The sequence below is a fragment of the Papio anubis genome, chromosome 5 (assembly GCF_008728515.1).
Source record: "Papio anubis isolate 15944 chromosome 5, Panubis1.0, whole genome shotgun sequence".
In the NCBI taxonomy this organism is placed as follows: Eukaryota; Metazoa; Chordata; class Mammalia; order Primates; family Cercopithecidae; genus Papio; species Papio anubis.
In genome coordinates this window covers 50,840,923-50,867,581 of record NC_044980.1, presented here as the reverse complement: position 1 = coordinate 50,867,581, position 26,659 = coordinate 50,840,923, and the positions used below count along the sequence as shown (strand labels likewise).

Genomic DNA, 26,659 nt, shown 5'->3' with positions numbered 1-26,659 from the left:
CCCTACTAGAGTATTTATAAAGGTCAGAATTAGCAAAATACATACCTTTTTCTTTTTTAGGATGTTATGAAACAGCAAGGACTTGTTTTCTTGGTTATAGACATGCTAGGCTCTGTGTACCCCCTTAGTATTAGTATTATTAAAGCTAGTACGCCTGACTTCTCTCTTACCATGTAAGGAAAAAAAACTTGGTTTATTTTGACAGGTGTAAAAGAACATACATTCATTATAGAGAATTTGAAAAATATAGAAAGTTCTGAAGAATATCCAAGAGATTACCTCTATTGACTTTTTGATGCACGTTCTTCCAGGCTTTTACAGACTTTTATACATTTCATGTATATACATACTACAGTTAAAACACAATTGTAGAGATGAGGTCTTACTATGTTGTTCAGGCTGGTCTCCAACTACTGGTCTCAAGTAATCCTCTCACCTCAGCCCCCCTTTTTTTTTTTTTTTTTTTTTTTTTTTGAGACGCTGTCGCACTCTGTTGCCCAGGCTGGAGTGCAGTGGCGCGATCTCGGCTCACTGCAAGCTCCGCCTCCCCAGTTCACGCCATTCTCCTGCCTCCGCCTCCCGAGTAGCTGGGACTACAGGCGCCCACCACCACGCCTGGCTAATTTTTTTGTATTTTTAGTAGAGGCGGGGTTTCACTGTGTTAGCCAGGATGGTCTTGTTCTCAACTGACCTTGTGATCCGCCTGCCTCGGCCTCCCAAAGTGCTGAGATTACAGGTGTGAGCTACCGCGCCCCGCCCACCTCGGCCTCCTGATATGAGTCACCATACCAGGCCACACCTAAGGTTTTTTTGTTTTTTTTTTTAACTTTGAACATGGCAATTTATTTTATGCATTATTTAAATCCACTGTTGAAAAATGTTCAAAAGCCACTTTAAGAAACATTTAAAAATACATTTTTCTTACTTAATGGTGATCACTTAAAATAAGCAAGTCACCAGACATCTTTAAATCATTCATAGCACCATTACCTTAAATAATTTTTAAATTCCAAAATACAAACATTCACTATGTAGTACAACACACTGCTTAGCGGTAAGATTAGTTTCCCTCTAATAAAATACTTCGTGTAGATTATTAATTTGCTGGGCCCTGCAAAGTTATTAAAACTTAACTAAAATAAACTGAAAACTATAGAGAGGTAAAGGAATTGAAATAGAGAACAATTCAACTCTAAAACTTTAGAGTTGGTTTCTCTAGAGAGAATTTGTAAAATTCTTTATTCCACCCTTTGTTAAAATTGTTATTTCAACTCTTACATATAAACACATGTTTAGGTTTTTTTGGGTTTTTTGTTTGTTTGTTTGTTTTTGAGACGGAGTCTCACTCTGTCGCCCAGGCTGGAGTGCAGTGGCGTGATCTCGGCTCACTGCAAGCTCCGCCTTACCAGTTCAGGCCTTTCTCTTGCCTTAGCCTCCCGAGTAGCTGGGACTACAGGCGCCCACCACCACGCCCGGCTAAATTTTTTGTATTTTTAGTAGAGGCGGGGTTTCACTGTGTTAGCCAGGATGGTCCCAATCTCTTGACCTCGTGATTCGCCAGCCTCAGCCTCCCAAAGTGCTGGGATTACAGGCGTGAGTCACCGCACCCGGCCCCTAGACACTGTTTTTAAATCAACAGAGGTAACGTTAACATTTAGCATAGGATCTACCACACGTTGTCTCCCAGATTGCTTCAGAATGTTTCTGTTAGGCCTACTATAAAGTAGAAAAATAAAGCAAATGGGTTTGGGGGTTTTTTGTTTTTGAAAAAAGGGTGAGTGGAAAAATCCAAATAATTTTACTTCCTTTAATAATTGTAGATGTGGCCAGGCCCCGTGGCTCACGCCTATAATCCCAGCACTTTGGGAGGCTGAGGCAGGCGGATCACCTGAGGTTGGGAGTTCAAGACCAGTCTGACCAAAATGGTGAAACCCCATCTCTACTCAAAATACAAATAAGCTGGGCGTGGTGGTGCATGCCTGTAATCCCAGCTACTCGGGAGGCTGAGGCAGGAGCATTGCTTGAACCAGGGAGGCGGAGGTTGCGGTGAGCCAGGATCCTGCCATTGCACTCCAGCCTGGGTAACAAGAGTGAAACTCCGTCTCAAAAAAAAAAAAAAAGTAATAATAATAATTGTAGATGTCAAATTAATTTAAAATTCTAGATTTTTAAGTAGGGCAACTATCTTGAGAGCCAGCAGGCATTATTCTTAGACTTTCACTTTCAATCTCATAGGGAAACCCAGTTCATAGATTTAAAATTATCAATTAAGTAATAAAAATTTTAATCACTATTAACAGCCAAATTAACCCTGTGAAAGCAGCATTTAAGAGTAACTAGAAAATGGGAATTAGTAATAAAGCAAATAAAGAAGGGCAATAAATACAAAGCAGAAACTGTCAAAGATAATAGTCTTATGAACTGAAAACAAATGGAGAATAAAATGCTAGATATACTTTAATCAATCAAGTGATTCTTTCAAGTACAATAGTGCATCAATCTGGTAATAACTATGGTTTGACAGTCTCAAAGAAGTGAAAAATTAATACTCAAGAAAACAATTGTGAAAATAACCAGTTAGCAAATTAATGCTCAAGTCCAATTCCATATTCAAATAATAATAAAAGTCAATCAGTGGTTTATTTTAATATATCATTACAGTAAGAAAAACTCCTCTGACATGTATCATATTTGAAAACAAACTGGGACAAAAATCTGCTTTATCTATGAACTTTCCACTAGAAAATACAAGCATACCATTGTTAGAGAACATAAGACATCAAAAGCCTTATGTGTTAAAACCATACTAAAACAATTTATCTAAATAACGAAGATCTTAATTTAAAAGATAGTGAATACATCATCATCATGAAATCTGGCTTTATGTGCTCTACGGAATACTTGGAGAACTGTTTTTGTTTTTGTTTTTGCTTTATTAGGTCACACAAACCAGAATGAATTGGCAGAAAAATGCTCTATATATTATAAAATAGCATTTACTACTTCAATTTAAGTTCTGTTTACCAACAATTGTAGACCTTTTTGATGACACTTATTTTATGTATGTTTTAAATAAATTATGTACTGATTAGTACTTAATGAACCCTTCATGCCTCAATATAAAATTACGAAACTTAGAGAATTACAGATTTTATCATGGTCCCTGATATTAGCCACTTTGGAGAAGCTAAAAATTTGGCCATAATGAATGATCCAGTGACTGTTTAAATTATCTTTGTATTTAATATTACGTGATCCTGCACTACACTGATTTAAAACATGCTTTTTGAAAAATGTCTTAATAATGGAGCAGTAATCTTCAGTGTGTTTCAAACACTATTTGTACCAAAATCATGTAGGTGTTGGCAGTGGTTCTCAAACTAGGATGATAAAGACACCTGCAGAGTTTGCTTAAACACAACTGCTAGCCCCTGCCCCTGCTCCTGGAGTATCTGATTTAGTAGATCTGAGATGGGACCCTGAGCGAGGTTGCATTTCCAACAAGTTCCCAGGTGATGTTGATGCTCTTTGTTGGGACAACACTTTTGACAGTCACTGCCCTAGGGCATCTGGTAAGAATGCATACTCTTGGGCCCCATGCTTAAATTAGAACTTCTGAGATTGGGGTCTTCAGATCGGCATTTTAACAACGTCCTAGGCAAGTGTGCAAACCACAGTTTAAGAATCACTATGACAGTTTGACTGGGTTAATTTGCCTATTACTGGCCAATGTATCAGATGTCATATATCCTATAAATAAAAATGGAAATAATGTTCAATGACTAACCCCAAGCCTGATACAGTTCAAATGAACACACAGGGTTTGAATATAAATCCTGCCTCTGTTACTTACTAGCTTTGTGACAGTGACAAAGTAACTTTAATTCTCCAAGCCTCAGTTTCCTTATCTATAACATGGGAATAACACCCAAATTTTGAGGATTAACACTGTTATACACAGAGTGAGCACAATAGTTAGCACACAGTAGGCACTTGATAAATACTAGCTATTACTCATTAAGAAATGTATGAAATATTTCCTTCAGTATCTGGTCAAAGCAAATTTTTTATTCACTTAAATGCAATAGTTACACTCCAAGGTAATAGAATAATAATACAATCTTGTATTCATTGCTCCCTATTCTGGGACAGATAGTGTTCTAAGAACCTTACATTTATTTAATCCTCATAAAAATCCTGTGAGGTAGGTAGTATTATCATCCCTAATTTACAGATGAGAAAATTGAGACACAGGGAGATTAAATAAAATTGCTCAAGGTTACAAAAACAGTAAGTGTTGGAGCAAGAATTTAAACCTGAGTAAGTCTGACTCTAGAACCCAGGATTCATCACATTCATTTCCTATGAATAAATAAATCTTAAGGTTTTTGGATATTTATAGTAAACCATTTATACTTCTAGTCAAGCAACACATATGAAAATTCATGTCCACACTATTGTGAAGAGTTGTTCAAAGAATAAAATGAATGCCTCAAAATTTTGGCAGATAATACTACCATGATAATAGGTAAAAATTGGTGCGTGTTTTCACTATGTGGACAGAGTAATCAATGGTTAGCCAATGAAAAAAATATCCTCTCAAATATACCATTCGAGGAGTCATGATTGTGACATGTTTTGGCACAATAAATAGAAATTATTTAGCTAGCCAGGCGCTGTGGCTCACACCTGTAATCCCAGCACTTTGGGAGGTGGAGGCAGGTAGATCACCTGAGGTCAGGAGTTCAAGACCAGCCTGGCTAACATGGCAAAACCCCATCTCTACTAAAAATACAAAAATTGGCCGGGCGTGGTGGCACACACCTGTAATCCCAGCTATTCGGGAGGCTGAGGCAGGAGAATCGCTTGAACCCGGGAGGCAGAGGTTGCAGTGAGCAGAGATCATGCCACTGCACTCCAGCCTCGGGGACAGTGAGACTGTCTCCAAAAAAAGAAATTATTTAGCTAGACAGCAGAGTCAGTGGCATGACAGCCATGTAAAATTGGCATAATGATAGACATAAGGGAAATGTAAATCTTTTGTGCCATTAAAAATAATCTCATAGAAAGTCTGTAAAATATTCTGTTATGACACACTCAGTATTGCTAAAGATAATAAAAATACAAATTTTCTTTCAGAAACTCTTTAAACAGAGAGTCACTAAAAATAGAATGAAACATTTGTGAATGTTTTTGATGACAGCCTTGAATAGGTATTCTGCGTTGTTAGAATTATCCACTGGCAAGACAATTATCCCAAAATAGTAAGTCAGCATCAACTTTCAGACTGTTATTTATAAGTTAAGTATCTACTCTTTCAATATATAACGTTTTTGTTAAAGTACTCTGCGTTTTCTATTGTTTTTAATTAATTCTTTTCAAAATCTTGCATTCAAAATAATCTTGCCAGTGTAACTAATAGCCACCTTGGATCCTAAAAATGAATGTTATAACTCTCCTTTAAACAAGTTATGAAAAGCACAAACACGTTCTCATCTCTCAACAGGATGAGAATGAAAGAAATCATAGCTATGTAGTTAGAAAGAGTTTAAAATAATCAATTTAAAATGTCACTTAGTAATCCCTGAGAGTGGCACTGATACAAGAAAAGCATCCTCAAATAGCATTAAATTTATTATTAGTTACCCATAATTAACAATGGGTAAATTTGGGAACAAATATTATAAAATACATGTTTACAGAATGCTATGAATGCTATGAGTAAATTAATATTAATAGTGGAGAATTGTATTCAAGGGTGGGTAAACATATTTAGAAGAGAATCAACAGAGATTCCATAAAGGATTACTAATTAGAATCAAATATATAATATAGTCAAGGCCCATATAATTTTAAAGTACGGTTTTATTAAGGCACTTCAGGATAAATGCCAGTCTTATTTTAGCTTCTTTTGGAAGAAAAACTGCCAATTATAAATAATCACAGCAAAATTTTCATTAGACAAAAACTGTATGTGTTGGGGGGGGTTGGATCATGTATATCATACTGCAAATATAAACTCAACTCTTGAGCTGTATTAATAACACTGAGCAACAATATTTCTTTCTAAAATTTTCTTTAAGGCAGATCTGTTTATTACTAACATAGCACAGTGTAGTTTTAGCAAATTCAACTGTTTTAGTTTCTTAGTGACAATAATACAGATGGTCAAAAATAGACAACAAAATCTCTTTTCTAGTTCCTCTACCTGGCCACCATTTTAAAAACACAATTGATTCTTATATATATAGATATATTTTTATATTACTGTGTCAAAACACATTTTAACAGACTTCGCAGGTCATTTAAAGCTTCAGTTTATAGTCATTCATGTGAAAGGTTTCTATATGGAATGTTCACTTAGAATTCCTCACTGGGATCCCAGTGTTCTATGTCAGAAATGCAGAAGTTCTTCTTCAGTGCAATGCTAGACATTTTACCTTTGTTCATTCGTGATTTTCTTTCAAGGGTTTCCTAACTTCACTTTTGTGCCTTCATTTTTGTTTGCTTGACTAATTTCCTTTAGTATATTTTCAGGTAAGGTAGCTTGATATCTGTATAAATAAATATACGGACGAAGATGATAAATGAGGTATTCTAACACATACCCAGTTGTAAAATCAACATAGTGAAAAGAAACTGCAAGATCAGAACAGCAACCAGGACCCTCTACAGGAGGATAATAGTTGTAATTCCTGTACCAAAAGGTTCTAAGTAGATAACCTTTATTAAGTGGTGTTCTGGCACAAAGGGATGAAAAGGTTTTTTTCCAATGGCATCTCTGGAATCTCCTGCTTCTACATTTATAATTTCCATGCATCTCCCCAGTCGTAAGTCTTCAATGGAGACATTATGTGTACACTTGTCTGTTTTAAATGCATCAACAAATCTCTTCAAGCCTTCTTTGCTTAGTAAATATGCTGCTCCTCCACTCATATAGCCCTGTTTTACAAAGGGTTTAAATCTTCTTCCACAGTAAATGGGTTCTTTAGAATCATATTTTGAAAGAAGCCATCTCAAATTGTCTAGTATGAAATATGTATCATCATCTGCTTTCCAAAACCAATCAACATCTTCTAAATGATGTTCATGAACATACTGAAAAGGTTTAATTGTTTTCCAGTAAAGCTGATCTCTGCCTTCTTTGGTTTTCAATCCCACAGCAGGGAAGTCTTTATTTTCTTCCGAACTCATAAAAAACACTTTGTGACAATGCTGGACCCAGGTAACTTTGACATGTTTGGCCTTTTTCTCTAGGTTTTAAGGGCCTGTCATAGCCCAGCAAAGAATTTTAACTTGCTGATAGAGGTTTTCAGTGATGTCTATGTTCTCATCTTTACGTTGGCTAGAATCTGCATTGAAGTTCATTTGTCCTTCTAGATGATTCTGTCCATTATCATCTGAATGCCTCGCATGAGGATCATTATGAAGAACATTAGACTGGGTGTCACCCTCTTCTCCCAACAAAATACGAAATAGCTGAGAACATAAAAGAAATCCTATTGCCGATCCACAGAGGAAGGTTAAAAAATTCAGCCAGGATTTAGAGGCCATCTCCAAAAGTGTATTTCTGACATCAGCCCTGGCTCCCTCTTGCCCCTCCTGGGGGGCAGAGAGGGCGACGACACAGGACTGGCGACCTTTGCTTCTCTGGGCACCCTCAGAAGTGGCTCCTGGCCCCTTGCCGAGGCTGCTAGCTGCCACCCAGATCATTCTCCGGCAGCGGCAGCAGAGTTTTAAATAAAATACAATCTGCTTGTCTTCACATGCTTCTTTCTTCCTACTTGTTCATGTTTCTTCCATTTTCTGTCCTCAGAATCTCTCACCCTGTGTGTATTCTGAAATCTCTCTTTATGCACCCATACAGAAGTCTATCTGTTTAAAGCAGTTAGAGAGGCAAGACCGTTCAAAACATGCTCCTCATGTAAGCCATATGGAAAGAAAGATAGATGATGAATAGATGAGAAAGAGAGAGAGAGAGAGGAGTGACAGGAAGGACTGAGGTATTGTTTATGTAGATCTTTTAGATATCTTAATAAGTGGGCTTCTGATTGTCAGTAGAAAAAAACTTTCCTGCCCTCATTTTAGATTCTATTAGGACCGTCAGTCATCCTCATCTTTGTACTTGTTATTTCTACATCATGCTTCCTCATTTCTCCAGAAATTTTCTGAACAGTTTCTAAGTTTGTGACCAATTGTTTGCCTTGACCGCAACTTAGATTGGCTCTTTCTAAACAACCCCTAGGGAAGCTCCTTCTTTTCCTATTTCCTCGTTGTGCTGTGGTTTAGTGTACATTGCAGAGCCAGAAGGAATTGTGAAGTACATGCTATTCTGTTCCACACGTCTTCCTTTTCCCCCTACCCTGTGCTTCACTCTGTGTCCAAATTCCTTCTAAACAGGTTTGGTGGCCATCTAGCCAAGAGAGGTCATCTTCAGTGACAGGAAGTTCACTATTTCTTGAGATGACCCAGTCCATTTTTATAAACTCTAATAATAATTAAAATACCTGTCTCTCTCACTCTCATCCACTGCTATTTCTAACTACGGGAGTCTCATAGAGCAATTTAACCATAAAATTGTTTGCATAAAAGCCCTTTGAAAAACAATTCTATTTACAATGGTATGAGAAAGAATCAAATACTTAGGAATAACCAAGGAGATAAAAGACTGGTACACTGAAAACTACAAAGCATTGCTGAAAGAAATTAAAGAAAACACCAGTAAAGACATTTTATGTTTCATGAATTAGAAAACTTAATATTATTAAGATGGCAATACTACACAAAGCAATCTACAGATTCAATAATCTCTGTCAAAATCCCAATGATGTTTTCTACAGAAATAGAAAAATCATCCTAATATGCATATTGAATTTCAAGAGACCCCAAAATAGCTAAAACAATCTTCAAAAAGAACAGTTGGAGGTTTCACACTTCCTGATTTCAAAACTTACTACAAAGCTACAGTAGTGAAAACAGTGTGGTACTGGCATACAGACAGACATATAGATCAGCAGAATAGAACTGAAAGTCCAGAAATAATCCCATACATTTATGGTCAACTGATTTTTGACAAGAGTGCCAAGACCATTCAATAGGGAAAGAATAGTTGCTATGACTTGAATGTTCCCACTGAAAGTTGTATTGAAATTTAACTGTCATTGTAACAGTATTAAGAGGTGGTGCTTTTAGAGGTGATTGGGGCATGAAGGCTCTGCTCTCATGAATTGATTAATATTGTTATATTAGGAGTGCGTTAGAGATCTCTGGCATGGGTGTCTGATAAAAACAATGAGTTTGGCCTGATTTCCTCTTCTGTCTCGCATGCTCACTTCTGCCTTTCACCCTTCTGCCATGAGATCATCCTCACCACATGTTGGCACCATGCCCTTGGACTTCCTAGCCTCAAGAACCATGAACCAAATAAGTTTATTTATAAATTACCCAGTCTATAGTATTGTGTTATAGCAGCAGGAAACAGACTAAGACAATACTATTTTCAATGAATGATGTTGGAAAAACAGTATAGCCACATGGAAAAAAATGTATTTGAACCCTTACTTTACACCATATATAAAAGTTAACTCAAAATGAATCAAAGACCCAAACATAAGACCTAAAACTGTAAAGCTCATAGAAAAAAGCATATGGAAAAGCTTCATGACACTGGATTTGGCAATGATTTCTTGACTATGACATCAAATGCACAGGCAACAAAAGAAAAAATAGACAAATTAGACTACATCAAAATTAAAAGCTTTGTCATCAACTATCAACAGAATGAAAAGGTAACCCACAGAATGAGAGAAAATATTTGCAAATCATATACCTGATAAAGGTTTAATATTCAGAATATATAAAGAACTCCTACAACCCAGCAACAAAAAGCCAAACAACTTAATTCAAAAATGGGCAAAAGATTTGAATAGACATTTCTTGAAAGATATGCCTATAGCCAATAAGCACATGTAAAAATGCTCACTGTCACTAATATTAGAGAAATGCAAATCAAAGCCACAATGAAATACCACTTCACCCTCATTAGGATGGCTATTATTTTTTTAAAAACCAAACAATAAATAATAAGTGTTAGCAAGGAAATGGGGAAATTGAAACTCTTGTGCACTTTGGTGGAAATACAAAATGGTGCAGCCGTTTGGAAGACAGTATGGTGGTTCTTTCAAAAATTAAAAATGGAATTATCACATGATCCAACAATTTCACTTCTGAGTATATACCCAAAAGAATTGAAAGCAGGAATGCAAAAAGATTTGTAGACCCATGTTCACAGCAGCATTATTCACAATAGCCAAAAGATGGGAATGACCCAAGTGTCCATTGACAGGTAATGAATAAACAAAATGTGATGCATACATACAATTAAATATTATTAAATCTTAACAAGGAAGACAGTTCTGACACATTCTACAACATGGATGAACCCTGAGGACATTATGTTACGTGAAATAAGCCAGTCACGAAAGGACAATCGTTATTGATTCCACATACATGAGGTGCCTTTAGTAGTCAAATTAATAGACAGAAAGTAGAATAGTGGTTTCCAGGGACTGGGGACAGGAAAGAATGGGAAGTTACAGTCTAATGAGTACAGAGATTTGAAAGATGAAAAGATGAGTTTCAGTGATGGTCACACAACAGTGTGAATAGACATAATGCCATTGAACTGTAAGTACACTTAAATGGTTAACATTTCAAATTTTATGTATCTTTTACCACAATTTTTTTCTTTCTTTTTTTTTTTTTTTTTTTTGAGATGGAGTCTCGCTCTGTCACCCAGGCTGGAGTGCAGTGGCGTGATCTTGGCTCACTGCAAGCTCCACCTCCCGGGGGCGCCATTCTCCTGCCTCACCCTCCTGCACAATTTTTTTAATTAAAAAAAAACTCTAACTATCTGAAGGCTACTATCATGACCCCATGGAATAATCTTCAGAGTAGACACATTTATTTCCTTCAACCATTCTTCACGTGACTTGATTAAAGTCCATTCATACCTCTAGTCACTCACCTCTGAGTGTTCTCCAGCCACTATACCCCTGTTTAATTGAGACCATAGACCTCAATATGACACTGACCAGTTAAGAATGGAAAAGGCCTATCACTGCCCTCAATATGGCTACTAGATTTGGTAATTCAGCCAGACTTCCTCCTAATTTATTACAACGCTGTTTATTTCTATACAGCTAATTTTCCAACTAAAACTCCAAGTTCTTTTTTAAAACGTTTTATCGGTCAGAACTTTTTCAGTGATTAAAAAGAAAATCCAAATGAATAAAGAAAATCCAAATGAATACACAAAATCTATGTAAATTGACTTAAGCTGAAGGCATCACATTACTTGACTTCAAATTATACTACAAAGCTATAGTAACCAAAATAGCACGATACTGACATAAAAACAGCCACGTAGACCGATGGAACAGAATCGAGGTTCCAGAAACAAGTTCACACATTTACAGTCAACTCAATTTTAACAAAGCCACTAAGACATACATTGGGGAAAGAACAGTCTCTTCAATAAATGGTGCTGGGAAGACTGGATATCTATATGCAGAAGAATAAAACTAGACCCCTATCCCTCACCATATACAAAAGTCAAATCAAAATGGATTAAAGATTTAAATATAAGACATGAAACTACCAGAAGAAAACACTGGGGAAATGCTTCGGGACATTGATCTAGGCCAATATTTCTTTTTTCTTTTTTCTTTTTTATTGGTGGGGGGAGGTGTAGGGGGCAGGGAAAAGCTCTCCACCTTTCTCCGGTAAGAGAAATATGTCACCAGGTGGCTTCCAGGTTCATGGATGCTAGAATAAAGTGACAGTATTGTTCTCGACAACCCCAGTCAATATATCAAACGTATCATTGCTTGCCATGGGCTCTAATTGGGTCACATCCCTGAGTAAGTCTCCAAGGCCAGGATAATGCTAGTGCTGAGTGGCTTAGTTCTAAGCCACGTGTTCTGCCCCTGACCAGGGATATAGTCAATTCCACTGAATCAGCCTGAGGGCTAGAAGAGGAGAGGAAGTAGTCCCTAGAGAATAAACAGGTTAATCTTATCAACAGGGAGAGGGGAAGTTGAGTGCAAAAACTACATACTTAACCACCCTTCAATTAGTTCAACTGGATATTTTGTGGACTAAGATATTGTTACCAGGGGTCCTTGTTCTTAGAGCTCCGAAGATGGTGGCGGGCCACTTCCAAAATGGTGAGCCACTTCCAAGATGGTAACAAGCCCCGTGTTCTCTGACCTGGGGTTCTTGGCCTCACGGATTCCAAGGAACGGAATCTTGGGCCATGTGGTGAGTGGTACAGCTCTATTAGAAGCTGTGGGTCACGGAAGAGAACCTAGAACCCAGTGACTAGTGTTCAACTTGATTAGGACGAACCTGAGCACTTAGCCGTGAGGGATCAATGGCAAGCCTTTAGCCTGATTGGGAGCGGCAATGGGCGCCTTGCTGGATCAGGAGCACAGTGGACACCCTGCCAGATCCAGAGGGATATAAGTCAGCGGCGGGTCTGTGACAGGGGCAAACAGCAGTGGTGGACATGAGCGAAAGCTCAGCTCGAGCGGTAACAAACACGGACCAGAAGAGAGTGCAGTTGCAAGATTTAATAGAGTGAAGACAGAGCTCCCATACAAAGGGAGGGGACCCAAAGAGGGTAGCCGTTGCTGGCTCCAATGCCTGGGTTTATATCGCGATCATTGTCCCTCCCGCTGTGCTCTCAGGTGATAGATGATTGGCTATTTCTTTACCTTCTGTTTTTTCCTAATTAGCATTTTAGTGAGCTCTCTTTACTACCTGATTGGTCAGGTGTGAGCTAAGTTGCAAGCCCTGTGTTTAAAGGTGGATGCAGTCACCTTCCCAGCTAGGCTTAGGGATTCTTAGTTGGCCTAGGAAATCAGCTGGTCCTGTCTTTCAATATGTTACTCTACGTTTAGCCCTATTAAACACCATCTAATTAGATTTCTGGCAAGATATTTGGGGATCATAATTCTATCAGGCAATGCATTCATTGTTTCTCTCAGCTGTATGTGGTCAACAGTGTGATGAATGTGCCTTGCATATTTTAATGCACTCAGTGATGAATGGATTGTAAATACATTTATGTCTGTTATATAGGCACATTATATAACATATGAACAGGCTATTAAACACAGAGCTCCTCAGCCTACCACCAGGATCTTCTTCCTGAAGTGATACCACCAGCATCTTTGGCTGTGGTCACACAACCAGATACCAGCTCCATTTTTGTCCTATTTCTGGGCCCTATTTCTTGTGCCCAAATATATTGTGAGAAATCTTAAAATGTCTAGAGTCCTGGGAAGTTTCCTAATGGAGATTAACGTTCTGTGCAATTTATGAAGTCTTTGTCTAATCATCATCAACAAGAGACTATTTTCTCTACATGTCCCAGATTTCTAATGCTTTCTAAACACACCAAAAAAAATTTTTTTAAGTAGCAATAGTCATAGCAAATATATACACTATTATATGCCAGGCCTTGTTCTGAAAGCACACAGAATTAAATATTAACTTATTTCTTTCCTCACAACAAACTTATAAGCGAGGTAGGTAGTTGTCATAATTATCATCATTATTACCTTCATTTTAAAGACAAAGAAACTGGCCAGGAACAGTGGCTCACGCCTATAAATCCCAGCACTTTGGGAGGCCAAGGTGGGAGGATCGTTAGGAGACCAGCCTGGGCAACATGGCAAAACCCCATCTCTACAAAAAATACAAAAATTAGCTGGGCGTGGTGGTGCGTGTCTGTAGTCCCAGCTACTCAGGAGGCTGAGAGGGGAGGATCACTTGGGCCTGGGAGATCAAGGCTGCAGTGAGCCAACATCACGCCACTGCACTCCAGCCTGGGTTAACCAACGAGACCCTGTCTCAAATAAAGAAACAAACAAACAAACAAACAAAATGAAGAAACGAAGGCCTGGAAAGGGGATGGCCCAAATCCACACAGCTGGTCAGTGCAAACTGGGACTGATACTGAAGTTGTCTGGCTCCATAGTCCTTGTGCTCATCACAGGAGTAGCATTTGACCTGGACACTCCTCCTCTCTCACTTCTGGCCCCCAGGCAAATGTGCAAGTGAGTCCGCCTAAAACAAACACACGAAAACAACAAAATAAGTTAGGGAACAACCACTCACTTTACAAAACAGTTTGTTGTCATAAATGAAATATTTCCAATAACAAGTTCCTTTGGGGACAGACAGGTCAACCGGCTAAAAGTCACTTATGACTTCCCAAAAATACTGGGACAGAGAAACCGAGGCAAAGGGTTAGGTCCACTGCCAACTAAAGATCAATTAGAACTGAAAACTAAAAAGTATCTTTGACATAATGTCCACATTAGCAGAAAAACACAACTTAAAAAAACCTTTTTCTCTTTTTTTTTTTTTTTTTCTGGAGATGGAGTTTCGCTCTTGTTGCCCAGGCTGGAGTGCAGTGGCACCATCTCGGCTCACTGCAACCTCTGCCTCCTAGGTTCAAGCAATTCTCCTGCCTCAGCTTCCCAAATAGCTAGAATTACAGGCATGCGCCACCATGCCCAGCTTATTTTTTGTATTTTTAGTAGAGATGGAGTTTCTCCATGTTGGGAAGGCTGGTCTCAAACTCCCAGCCTCAGGTGATCCACCTACCTCAGCCTCCCAAAGTGCTGGGATTAAAGATGTGAGCCACTGCACTTGGCCAAAAAACGTTTTCTTACACACATATTTTTTCCCTGGACAATATTATGCTTTCGGGGCAGAGGAGGCGTGCATGGGAGGAACTGTGTATGAGTCGATCAGCACAGCCTCTCCCTGGAGGCCCCCTCTTGAGCAGAACTCACCTCCCAGTCCTCCCTGTGCTCACTTAACCACAGTTCTTTGTTTGTTTGTTTGTTTTTGAGACAGAGTCTCGCTCTGTCACCCAGGCGGGAGTGCAGTGGTGCAATCTTGGTTCACTGCACCCTCTGCCTCCCGGGTTCAAGCAATTCTCCTGCCTCAGCCTCCCAAGTAGCTGGGATTACAGGCGCATGCCACCACACCTGGCTTGTTTTTCTGTATTTTCAGTAGAGACAGGGTTTCACTAAGTTGACCAGGCTGGTCTTGAACGCCTGACCTCAAGTGATCTGCTCGCCTCGACCTCCCACAGTGCCTGGATTACAGGCATGAGCCACTGCGCCTGGCCCCACTTGATCTATAATTCTCTTGTCGCCTTTTTGTTTGTTTTTTAAGACAAGGTCTCACTCTGTTATCCAGGCTGGAGTATAGTAGCACAATCATAGCTCACTGCTTGAACTCTGGGGCTCAAGCGATCCTCCTGCCTCACCTTCCTGAGTACCTGGGACTACAGGTACCCACCACCACGCCCAGCTACTTTTTAAAATTTTTGTAGAGAGAGGGTCTCACTGTGTTGCCCAGGCTGATCTCAAAGTCCTGGGCTCAAGCCATCCTCCCACCTCAGCCTCCCAAAATGCTGAGATTACAGACGTAAGCCATTCGTTGACCATGTATTAGTTGGTTCAGTTGTGCCCAAGGCACAATGCAGGTGGTTACAAAATTCAAAGGAGTTGCCTACAGTTCTGTTTCTTCCGGGAATTCCATCTCATGAAATCCCAGGTGGTTGAAATGAAGAGACTTTCATGAAGGGACAGCTTGCAGAAATGAAGCAGGGCTGAAAGGATGAACTGGGGATGCTGAAGCTCCACAGACTAACATCAGTGGGAAGCGAAAGAAGCGTGGGAGGGGACCGTTTTATCAGGGAACCCAGTGAAACTGACTCTGTAGAGAAAGAGACTGGCTCTGCCAAGAAAGAGCCTCCTGGTGGGAGAGAAGTGGCTCCTGCCGAACACTGCACTAGGGGAAGGCAGGAAGAAATGTCCCTTCTCTCCCTTCTCCCCACCAGGCTCCTGCCCATGCCTTTCATGGGCAAGCAAGAGGGTGAGGGAGCCTGGGTGGAGCACTCGGCAAGGGTCAGTCCTCAGGATACAGAATAGGGTGGGAAAGGCCGGCTCACCCTCTACATCTGGAGATCAGAAAACAGAGAGCACAATGTCTCTTTCAAAGGTGGTAAACTGAGTCATTGAGAGTACAAGGAACATGCTCCAGATCAAAAAGAGCAATGCAGAACCGAGATGAGGGCCCCACTTTCCTCTCTGGGCTCACTGACTTCGAGAAGCCTGAATGCCTGGAAAGAATCAGAAAATCTCAAATGACATCCAATCCCTCAGGTTCCTTTCCAGTACACAGCGGTGTTACAAATGGCATGAGTGATCCTCCTTTCTTCAGAAGTGGTGAGGGAGTGTGTGGCCAGGATGACTCAGTCTTCTGCCTGGATTCACTTGAGAAGTTTTAATGAATCACTTGTGTGGGTGAGGACTTGGGTATTGTTATTCTTTCAGTGAACTGGCTCTACACACTAACATTGTGTCTGTTTGATGCATGAAGGTGACTCATCCGAGGAAGTTGACCTGACCATGGTTTATCAGGCAGCCTCTAATGGAGATGTCAATGCTCTGACTGCAGTGATTCGGGAAGACCCTTCTATCCTAGAATGCTGTGACGGTGAAGGTGAGCTATGTATGCATTTTGAATCCAGAATGTTCTGCTCTCTTTTTTTAGAGATGGCCTTCAGACATGAGCAACGTTAATAAATGTATATCTGACCAGCCATTTTGATACTGTGGCTATGTGCAGATACCTTGGTATTTCTTTAAATAAGGGGGTTAGACACAAAGTTCCAGATTCTTTTACATCGCCTCTTATGAGGAAGTCATCATTTTGAGTTTGTTTTCAGTAGATAGGTCAAGTAGTTAGAAAAGGGTACGAAAAGAGTAGGCTATTTTTGGTAGCAATGGATTTTAAGAAAATGTGACTGTAAAAGGCAAAGAGCAAGGATTTCTGCTTCTGAGAAGATGGAGTAGATGCATTTCTTTCGTATTATTTCTGCTAAATACAACTAAAACCCCTGGACATTATATATAAACATAACAAGACTCTGGAAGATGGAGATAAAATGACAGATGAGCTGAGATCTCCTGACTCAAGGAATGACATTGTGTAAGTGCCCAGGGTTTTCTTTTTGCCTCGTTAATCCCAGAGCTGATGCTGAAGAAGCTGGCAACCCAGAAATGTCAACAGGCACAGACCAAACAGCAGCAAAAACAACAAAAGCCTTCTCTCTCTGGCAAAAGGACCAGGAAAGGAACAGCCTAGAAAGACAGAACACTTTTTAGACAATAAGTCCCTACTCCAGCCAAATACCACAAAAAGCCATGGGGCTTCAGCCCCACTCATTCCAGCAAAGACTAAGTAGGAAACCTGGATTTCTAATGCCACCTTGCAATAATGAGGTGGCACCCCTTTACTTCCCCCTTTACAGCAGTGCCCATGGAAGTCAGCTAAAATAAAAGGTTTAATATCAGGAATGTCATAATATAATACCCCAAATGTCCAAGTTTCAATTACTTGTCATACCGAGAAACAGGAAGATCCCAAACTGAATGAAAAAAAATCAACAGACGCTGATGAAAGAGATGTTAGAATTATCTCACAGAGATTTTCAAATAACTGTGACAAAAATGCTTCAAAGAGCAATTGAAAACATGCTTAAAACTAAAGAGAAAAATAGAAAGTCTCAGCAAAGAAATAAAAGACATAAGGAAAAACCAAATGGGAATTTCTAAAAATCAAAAATACAATCATCACAATGTTAAAACTCAGTGAATAAGCTCAGCAGCAGAATGAAGATGCAAAGGAAAGAATTAACGAACTTGAAAACAGAACAGTAAGAAATAGACAATAAGAAATAGATAATCTGAAGAGCCCTATAATTAGGAAATTGACTTCATAATTTTAAAATCCCCCCAAAAAAAGATATCTTCAGGACTAGATTATTTCACCAGAGATTTGTGATCCTCCCACCTTGACCTCCCAAAGTGCTAAGATTATAGATATGAGCCACCTCACCTGGCAGATTTCTACAAACTTTTAAAGAATAACCAGCATCGATTCCACACAATCTCTTCCAAAAAAAGAGATGAGAAAACACGTTTCAGTTATGTTTATGAGCTAGTATTACTTCACTATCAAAACCAAAGACAATGTAAAAAAAATAAGCCTGTACACCAGTAGTCTTCATGAATGTAGATATAAAAATCCTTAACCAAATATTAGCAAATAGCATTCAGTAATATACAGAAATAGGCTGGACATGGTGGCTCACGCCTATAGTCCCAACACTTTAGGAGGCCGAGGCAAGCAGATCTCTTGAGGTCAGGACTTCAAGACCAGCCTGGCCAACATGGTGAAACCCTGTCTCTACTAAAAATACAAAAATTAGCTGGGTACAGTGGCATGTGCCTGTAATCCTAGCTACTGGGAAGGCTGAGGCACGAGAATTGCTTGAACCCAGGAGGCGGAGGTTGCAGGGAGCCGAGATCGCACCACTGCACTCCAGCTAGGTGACAGAGCGAGACTCCATCTCAAAACAAAAACAAAAAGAATCATACACCATGATCAAGTAGGGTTTGTTTTAGGGATGTTAGGGATGTAAGACTGGTTCAATATTTGAAAGTCAATGTAATCTACCAAATTAACCAACTAAGGCAGAAAATCACATGTTCATATCAATTAATACAAAAAAAGCATTAGACAAAATTTAACACATATTAATAATAAAAATCTCAGAAAAATAGGAATAGAGGAGAGCTTCTTCAACATAAGGAAGAGTATCTGCTACAACAACAACAACAACAACAACAAACTCTAGAGCTAAGGTTTTACTTAATGGTGAAAGTTTGAGTGCTTTGCCCCTAAGACCTGGAACAAGGTGTGAATGTCCACTCTCACCACTCCAATTCAGCATAGTGTAATATGAGTGCAAAAGGGCAAGAAAAGGAAATAAGAAGCATACATCTTTTATTTTTTTGACAGAGTCTCACTCTATTACCCAGACTGAAGTGCAGTGGCGCAATCTCCGCTCACTGCAACCTCCACCTCCTGGGTTCAAGCAATTCTGCCTCAGACTCCCGAGTAACTGGGATTACAGGTGCCCGCCACTGCGCCCAGTTAATTTTTGTGTTTTTAGTACAGACAGGTTTCACCATGTTACCCGGGCTCGTCTCAAACTCCTGACCTCTCAGGTGATCCGCCCACCTTGGCCTCCCAAAGTGCTGGGATTACAGGCATGAGCTACTGGCCCAGCCAAAAGTATACATCTTGAAAAAGGGGAAAAGAAACTGTTACTTTTTGCACAATTTGATTGTCTTCATAGTAAATCCTAAGGAATCTACCAACATACTCCTACAACTAAGTGAGTTCAGCAAGGTCACAGCGTACAAGATCAATATACAAACATAAATTTTATTTTTGTATACTAACAATGAACATGCAGACATCAAAAATTTATAATACCATTTAAAATCACTCAATAAAAAGAAACACTTAGGTGTAAATACAACAAAATATGTACAGAACTTGTATGTTGAAAACTATAAAGTGCTAAGTAAATAAATCAAAGATCTTAATAATTGGAAAGGCATAACATGTTTGTGGCTCAACATATTAAACATGCAGTTCTCTTCAAATTTGTATACAGGTTTAGTGCAAATTCTGAGGAGACATCTTGGCATAAGATGGAGATCACAATTTCTACCAAACCCCAGCAAGATTTTTTGTGTATATAGACAAGATTAGCTAAAATGTGTATAGAAATACAAAAGAACTAGGATAGTTAAAACAATTTTGAAAAGGAATAAAGTGGAAGGAATCAGTATACCCAATTTCAACTACATTCAAGCTACATGCTATAGTGTTCCCCCAAATTTCATGTGTTGGGAACCTGGTCCACAATGCAGTAGTGTTGAGAGGTGGAACCTTTGGGAGATTATTGGGATTAATCCACTCATGGGTCATTGTGGGAGTGGGTTAGTAATCATGGGAGTGGGTCTGTTATAAAAGCTAGTTTGGTGATCTCTCATGAGCCCCCTTGCCGTGTGATACCCTGTACCACCTCGGGACTCTGCAGAGAGTTCCGACCACTAAGAAGACCCTCACCGAATGTAGTCCCTCAACCTTGGACATCCCAGCCTCCAGAATTGAAAGAAATAAAATTCTTCTCTTTATAAATTACCCAGTCTTAGGTATTCAGTTATAGCAACAGAAAACAGACTAAGACAGTACAAAAATCAAAACTAGCTGGGTTAATACATCTAGAGTATTCAGAGTTATGCCTGATACATAATAAACACTCAATAAATACAAGCTATTATTATTGCTTTTGGAATTTCATAACCATACTGTAATTACTTTGCACCACCCAGGACAAGACAATGAGTCTCAAAGTGGCTAAGTTTCTCAACCAAAGTTTCATAGCTAGTAAAATAGCTAGGAACTGGAACCCAAATATTCTGTGTCCTTGGTTAGTGCTCTTTCTGCTCCTTATCTTATAGTGCAGATGTCTTAAAGTTCTTGGACACTTTACCACGTGGCAAAGTGGATCATTTAAGGACACAAGATGCTGAGGCTACCTTCCTGCACACCTTACCTAACCAAGTTGCTCCACCCTTTATTTTGTGTATGTTATGTCAAATATAAAATATTTCAAACATAAGACAAAGTACAGAGAATAACATGTCAAACTGCTATGTACCCACCACCCAGAATTTAACAATTTTGACAATTTGCAATTTTTTTCTTGGATTTTTTTTTTAAAGGAAAAAAGTTACAGAGCAGTTGAAGGCCCTTTTTATCCTTTTCTGATTCCACCCCTTTTCCCTTCATTCCTTTAAAATAACTAACCACTATTCTGAAGCTGGTGTGTATCTTTCCTTTTTCTGTTTTTCTGCTTTGACTACTTTTCCTGAGTTTATAGCAATCTGTTGTTATTTTGATTTATAAAATTTACATAAATAGTAGTGTATATCTTTGCAATTGGCTTTCTTCACTCAAAATTATGTCTTCAAGATTTATTCAAGTGGATCTGGATTAACTTAACTTGGACATTTTTATTGCTCTATGACACTTCTTTGCCTAAATCTAACATAATTTATGTATTTCTCTATTAACATTCATTTATGCCATTTCTTGTTTAATTCTTCATTATCATCTTTGATTATATCTCTTTGTTCATCACTGTGAAAGTTTCTTTATGAAATAAACTTGGAAGTGGAATTACAGGGTTATAAGGTATGAGCACCTATAATTTTATGAAATGTTGCCACATTTATCCCCCAAACTGGTTGTCCCAACTTATACTTTAACCAACAGTATGTAAGAGTTCCCCAAATCCTTGACAACACCTGGCATTTCAGATGTTTTATAATTGGTAATCCAATACGTATGAATGTCATTGAGAAATGTAGAAATATGTATTCTCTAATTATTTGAGAGATTTATAATCTTTCATATGTTTATTGGTTTGTGTCTGCTGTCTCTCAAATTGCTCCTACATTGTTTATTTCTTTCTGATTCAATTATTGATGTTATTTATTTAGTTAAGCTCATAATTTTTTCTTGGTTTTATGAATTAAAATAACCTCCCAATCTGTAGCTGGCCTTTTCATTTCATTTATGGGATCTTATGTAATACAGAAAATTTTAATTTGAATATAATTTAATTTAATAAAATGTTTTCTTTATAGTTTGCAGTTTTTATGTCTTCTTCAGTAAGGCCTTACTAGTCTTAATGTTATAAAATATATTTGTCTATATATTTTATAAGTTGTTAAATTTTGCTTTTCATATTTGGAAAGTATTTATGTATGATGTGAATTTTAGATCTAATTTTAATGTATCCCTTTTGTATAGCCAGTTTCTCAGCACCATTTATTGAATACCTTTTTTTTCCTACTGATTTGTGATGACACTTTGGTCATATATTGAGTTCCTCGATAGGTCTAAGTATTTCCTGAACTTTTTCCTCTGTTCTGTTGACATATTTATTGTTTTAATTACCTTGGCTTTATAATCTTGTTGGTTCAAAAAGCAATAATCCTCTTTAGTTCTACTGTAAAATTGTCTTGAAATTTTTTTGGCACTTTAAACTTCCAGATAAATTTTAGGATTTTTTTCAAGTTTCACAACAGCTTTGCTGAGTTTTTATTAGACCTGCAATGAATGTATAGATTCATTTTCAGGAAATTGATGGCTCTATTATAGAGTCTTCTCCGTCATAAACATAGTATGTCTTCGCATGTTTAGTTCTTCTGTTATGTCACCCGATAAGTTTTATACTTTTTATCCACATAAGTCTTGCTCTTCTTCAGTTAGATTTATTTCTAAGTACCTTATTTTTGTTGTTGCTATTGTTTTTTGTTACTTTTCCCATTGCTTTTGTTTAAGGAAGACCTTTTCTTTTATATATGAATTTTATATACAGGAACAATGCTGTACTCTCTTATTTGTTTTATTTTGAGGGTTTTTTTCCTTCTATTTTCTACAAGGACAAATGTACCAACTTAAAATAAATTTTGGAACCCAATTTGGAGATAAATCTGTCATTCCTCCCTAAACCTCAGTTAGAGACACGTCAGGAAAATTATTTTAAACATAAGAAATACTTGGGCCAGATGCAGTGGCTCATGCCCATAATCCCTGCACTTTGGGACACTGACGTGGAAGGACTGCTTGAGCCTGGAAGGTCAAGGCTGCAGGGAGCCATGATCACACCACTGCACTCCAGCCTGGGCAACAGAGCAAGATGGTGCCTCAAAAAAAAAAAAAAAAATTAGTTCAGTAATCATTTGGTTATGCATTTCAGAATTGCTGTTTAATATCTTCCCGGTACCAGATACAGTGGTTGGTACTGAGGATTCAATGATGAGCATGAGAGATGTGGTTCCTTCCACTTCGAATTTATAGCTTAGAAGAGACAAATTTTAAACACATGATTATGCTCAATCAATACATGATTATAAAATATTAAAAGCGTTACTAGAGAAAAATGAAGGATGATGAAAAATTATAACATGGACATCCAGTTCACAATGGAGGGTCAAGAAGGTGTTCCCTGAAGAAATTTATATGTAAGCCAGGCTCTCAAGATAGATGGAAATTAGCTAGACATAGCATGTAATTTTATGAAAACAGTATCTAGGGATTCTTTTCTTGTTTTTGTTTTTGTTTTTGTGAGATGGAGTTTCTCTCTGTCACCCACGCTGGAGTGCAATGGCACAATCTCGGCTCACTGCAACCTCCACCTCCCGGGTTCAAGCGATTCTCCTGCCTCAGCCTCCTGAGTAGCTAAGATCACAGATGCGTGCCACCATGCCCAGCTAATTTTTTTTTTTTTTTTTTTTTTTTATTTTTAGTGGAGACGGGGTTTCACCATGTTGGCCAAGCTGTTCTCGAACTCCTAGCCTCAAGAGATCTGCCCACCTCGGCCTACCCAAAGTGCTGGGATTACAGGCATGACCACACCTGGCCTATCTAGGGATTCTTTAGCTTTACTTACTGAGTATTTCAGATTCACAGATTGCTTCAATAATTGCCTTTTGCAGCATGTCCTTTTTTTCTCTCAATAGTTATAATTACCACTTGTTGACAGGAAGAAAGGAAGGGAGGAAGGGAAAGGAAGGAAATTTTGCAACTATTTTAAGACATAGCACTTCATTGCTGCTTTTTCCCAGTACAGATGACTGAAAGAGTTTTAGAAGGAAAAAAATTGGAGAGAAATTGAGTTGCCGACCACAGCTCAATTTCTGGTGTCCTAGGGATTGCACTGCAAAGCTCATCACTCCCTCCTGGCAATGTTCAAATTCAAATATTAAAGAAAACTTTGGCAAAAGGGACACTTAGAAGTTAAGACTCAGCCACAACTCTGAACTCGGTGCTCTTTCAGTGAAAACAGAAATCTTGGGATTTACCCTTTCTCGGGGATGTCTCAGGGTCATAGCTTGCAGTTCATCTGGAGAAGAATCACAATCTCCAATCCAAAGACATCTACACAAGTCTCAGCTGGGCAAGCGGTGAATCTGAGGTTTGATTTCTTCACCTGAAGGAATGAGAAGCACCTGGATCCTGCCTCATGAGGCTGGCTTGTTCCAACAGCCCTGCAAAGTTCATCAGAATGTGTAATTTCATCTCTATTTTTATTCAGGAAGAAAACACACAAAAAACTAAATGCCTTGGCCTATATTGATTCCGAAAACAGAGAAGCATTTCAGTACAGGTGGCCACTTTTTCAACAAGAATTTGTGCAATCCAAGGCTGGGCACTGTTGCTGTCCCTTAGCACCCGCCACCTCCAATGAAAGTGTGCTGAACCCATCTCAGATAGAGCGGCTTTCCAAAAGCACTCCCAGATGCTACATTGTTCAAGCTAAGTCAGGATAAATCTGTTATGTCTTAAACTATGCTGATCCCTGACACAGTCATAAGCAATTTTTATCATCTACCCAAAATGTTTTACTCAGCCAATTATTGCAAAATTGCAAAAGATTGTAAAGAGCCAGTAAAAAAAATACATAGTTTATAGAGATGTAGCAACAATCAGCTTTATCTCCCTTCAGTCTCATACAAACAGCTGGGTTTGTATTGCAAACAGCAAAATAAATGAACAGGCCAATGAAGCCTGATCATCAGTTTCATGGGTCAAATATGTTTAAAGGCTGTTGAAATGTCTCATTCCAGGATGCACGCCCTTGATGCATGCGGTTTCTGGACGTCAAGTGGACACAGTGAAGCTGCTGTTGAAGATGGGAGCGAATATTAACATGCAGGATGCTTATGGCCGCACAAGTTTATGCCTGGCCACCTACCTGGTACTGATTTGTGTCTGTCACAGGGTCTAAGGAGCAGGGTAGGCTAAGGGTGTCATTATGGGGTCCCAGTTGCAGAGGAGCATTCTTGGATCTATGCAGCTGGCTAAAGGAGCTAGAACTTGAAGCTTTACTCCAATCATCTTCAACATTTATATCCCCACTTAGAGTTGGTTTCATGAATTTGGGCCATTTTGGATCTTCCTAACAATCCTCTAAGATAGAGGTGATATGGCCATTAGGGAAACATTCTTTTCTATCTTAACAGCATCAGAATTTCTCTCAAGATATTTCTGGACACACTTGGTGCTTCTAAGAACAATCTCCCTAAATAATCCCAACAGGGTGGGAACACTGTGAAGATCCGGTTAACATCTGTGGGGTAGGATTGGTCGAGTAGAAGCTTGAGGCTGAGGAATGTGGAGAACAATGAGAACTGGGGAAGGTGGTGGGAGGGACTGGACGATAGAGAACAGGGGAGACATAGCAGGCTCTTAAAGGGACAACGTCAAGCAGAGGACTCAGCCCACAATCAGGGTTCAATTTAACAACTGTGTCGTAATACTAGTCCTCACCAGTAGAGAATTCGGCTCAGCATTTCCCAACATTAGAGCAAGCTTGGTTAAGCCTTACTGAAAATTCTCAAGACCCTCTCCTCTCAAACTCTTCCTGCAATCCTTTTGGGAGGTCCTAGGGGTGCCTTGAGCTCATGTCAAACAACTCCTGACCACCACATGGAGGTCATCCATTTTCTTCCTCTCCAGAGAGGCACCCAGAAATCTTCACTGTGACCACCATTGCTGCCAATGCAGCTTCTTGCATTTGCTATAGCTTGCATTTGCTATTGCTGCCCACTGATGGTGGTGAATTCACTCTGGACCAGCCCCACTGAAGGTGTCCTGCTGAATTAAATCACTTCCCTTTCCCAAACACCACCCTCTTCTGCCATGAGCTGGCATAGATTGCAATGAAGCATTGCCCAAGTCTTATAGAGATTTCCTTTAAAGCCTACTTTTTCATTTTCTATTTGTGCCCTCTCTCTAGAACTCACATGCAAATCTGGGAAGAAATTTTCAAACTGTGGTCCACAGATCTTTTGTGTAAATATCCCTTGGGGTGCTTGTTTCAAATGCAAGTGCCAGGCTGGTCCGATGGTAGAGGGTTATCAGAACTTATTCACGTTAGTATCGAATGCAGGTACCAGGGGTATACCCTAGACCTCCTGAGTCAGATACTCTGGGAGCAGGACTAGGGTAATTAGTGTTGGGGGAGTCTGCATGTTAAACAAACCTCCTTGGGAATTTTTTTACTTTTTTTTTTTGAGGCGGAGTCTTACTCTGTCACCAGGCTGGAGTGCAGTGGTGCAATCTCAGCTCACTGCAGCCTCCACCTCCCGGGTTCAAGCGATTCTCCTGCCTTAGCCTCCCGAGTAGCTGAGACTACAGGCGTGCACCATCACACTCAGCTAATTTTTGTATTTTTAGTAGAAACAGGGTTTCATCATGTTGGCCAGGATGGTCTCGATCTCTTGACCTCATGATCTGCCCATCTCAGCCTCCCAGGCAATTTTTAAAAACTTGCCCATCAAGTTTAAAAGCCACTGGTCTGTGCATATTAGCCGAAGTCCCACACCTCAGACAGACATATGGCTGTCCTCCTAGCCCCCTCCCTTCTAGCACATGCCTTAAGAACTGCTCTTGCTATGGACTTTTCCAGTATCTGAGCTGAAGAAAAGAGAAAACTGGGATAAGGGGTTGGAGGAAGGGAATAGAAGGGGTTTCTAAAGTTGACGGCCACTAGCACATAGAATGTAGTGAAAGTAAACTGTCCCCCTTTCAAAGTTCAAAAATTCAAAATTTTACATTTCTTTGACTAGAGAGC

The 26,659-nt window shown here is 39.2% G+C and overlaps 1 protein-coding gene and 1 pseudogene across 1 annotated transcript in view; one reads left to right on the top strand and one right to left on the bottom strand.

Annotated features, from left to right (window-relative positions):
• Positions 1-26,659, top strand: part of ANKRD55 (ankyrin repeat domain 55) — a 130,801-nt gene that overhangs the window by 27,387 nt on the left and 76,755 nt on the right. The window contains exons 3-4 of the mRNA XM_021939373.2: positions 16,468-16,590; positions 24,651-24,781. Of these exons, the coding sequence (XP_021795065.2) occupies positions 16,468-16,590; positions 24,651-24,781 (254 nt within the window). The remainder of the gene's footprint in view (positions 1-16,467; positions 16,591-24,650; positions 24,782-26,659) is intronic.
• Positions 5,913-7,761, bottom strand: LOC100999321 (annotated as a pseudogene).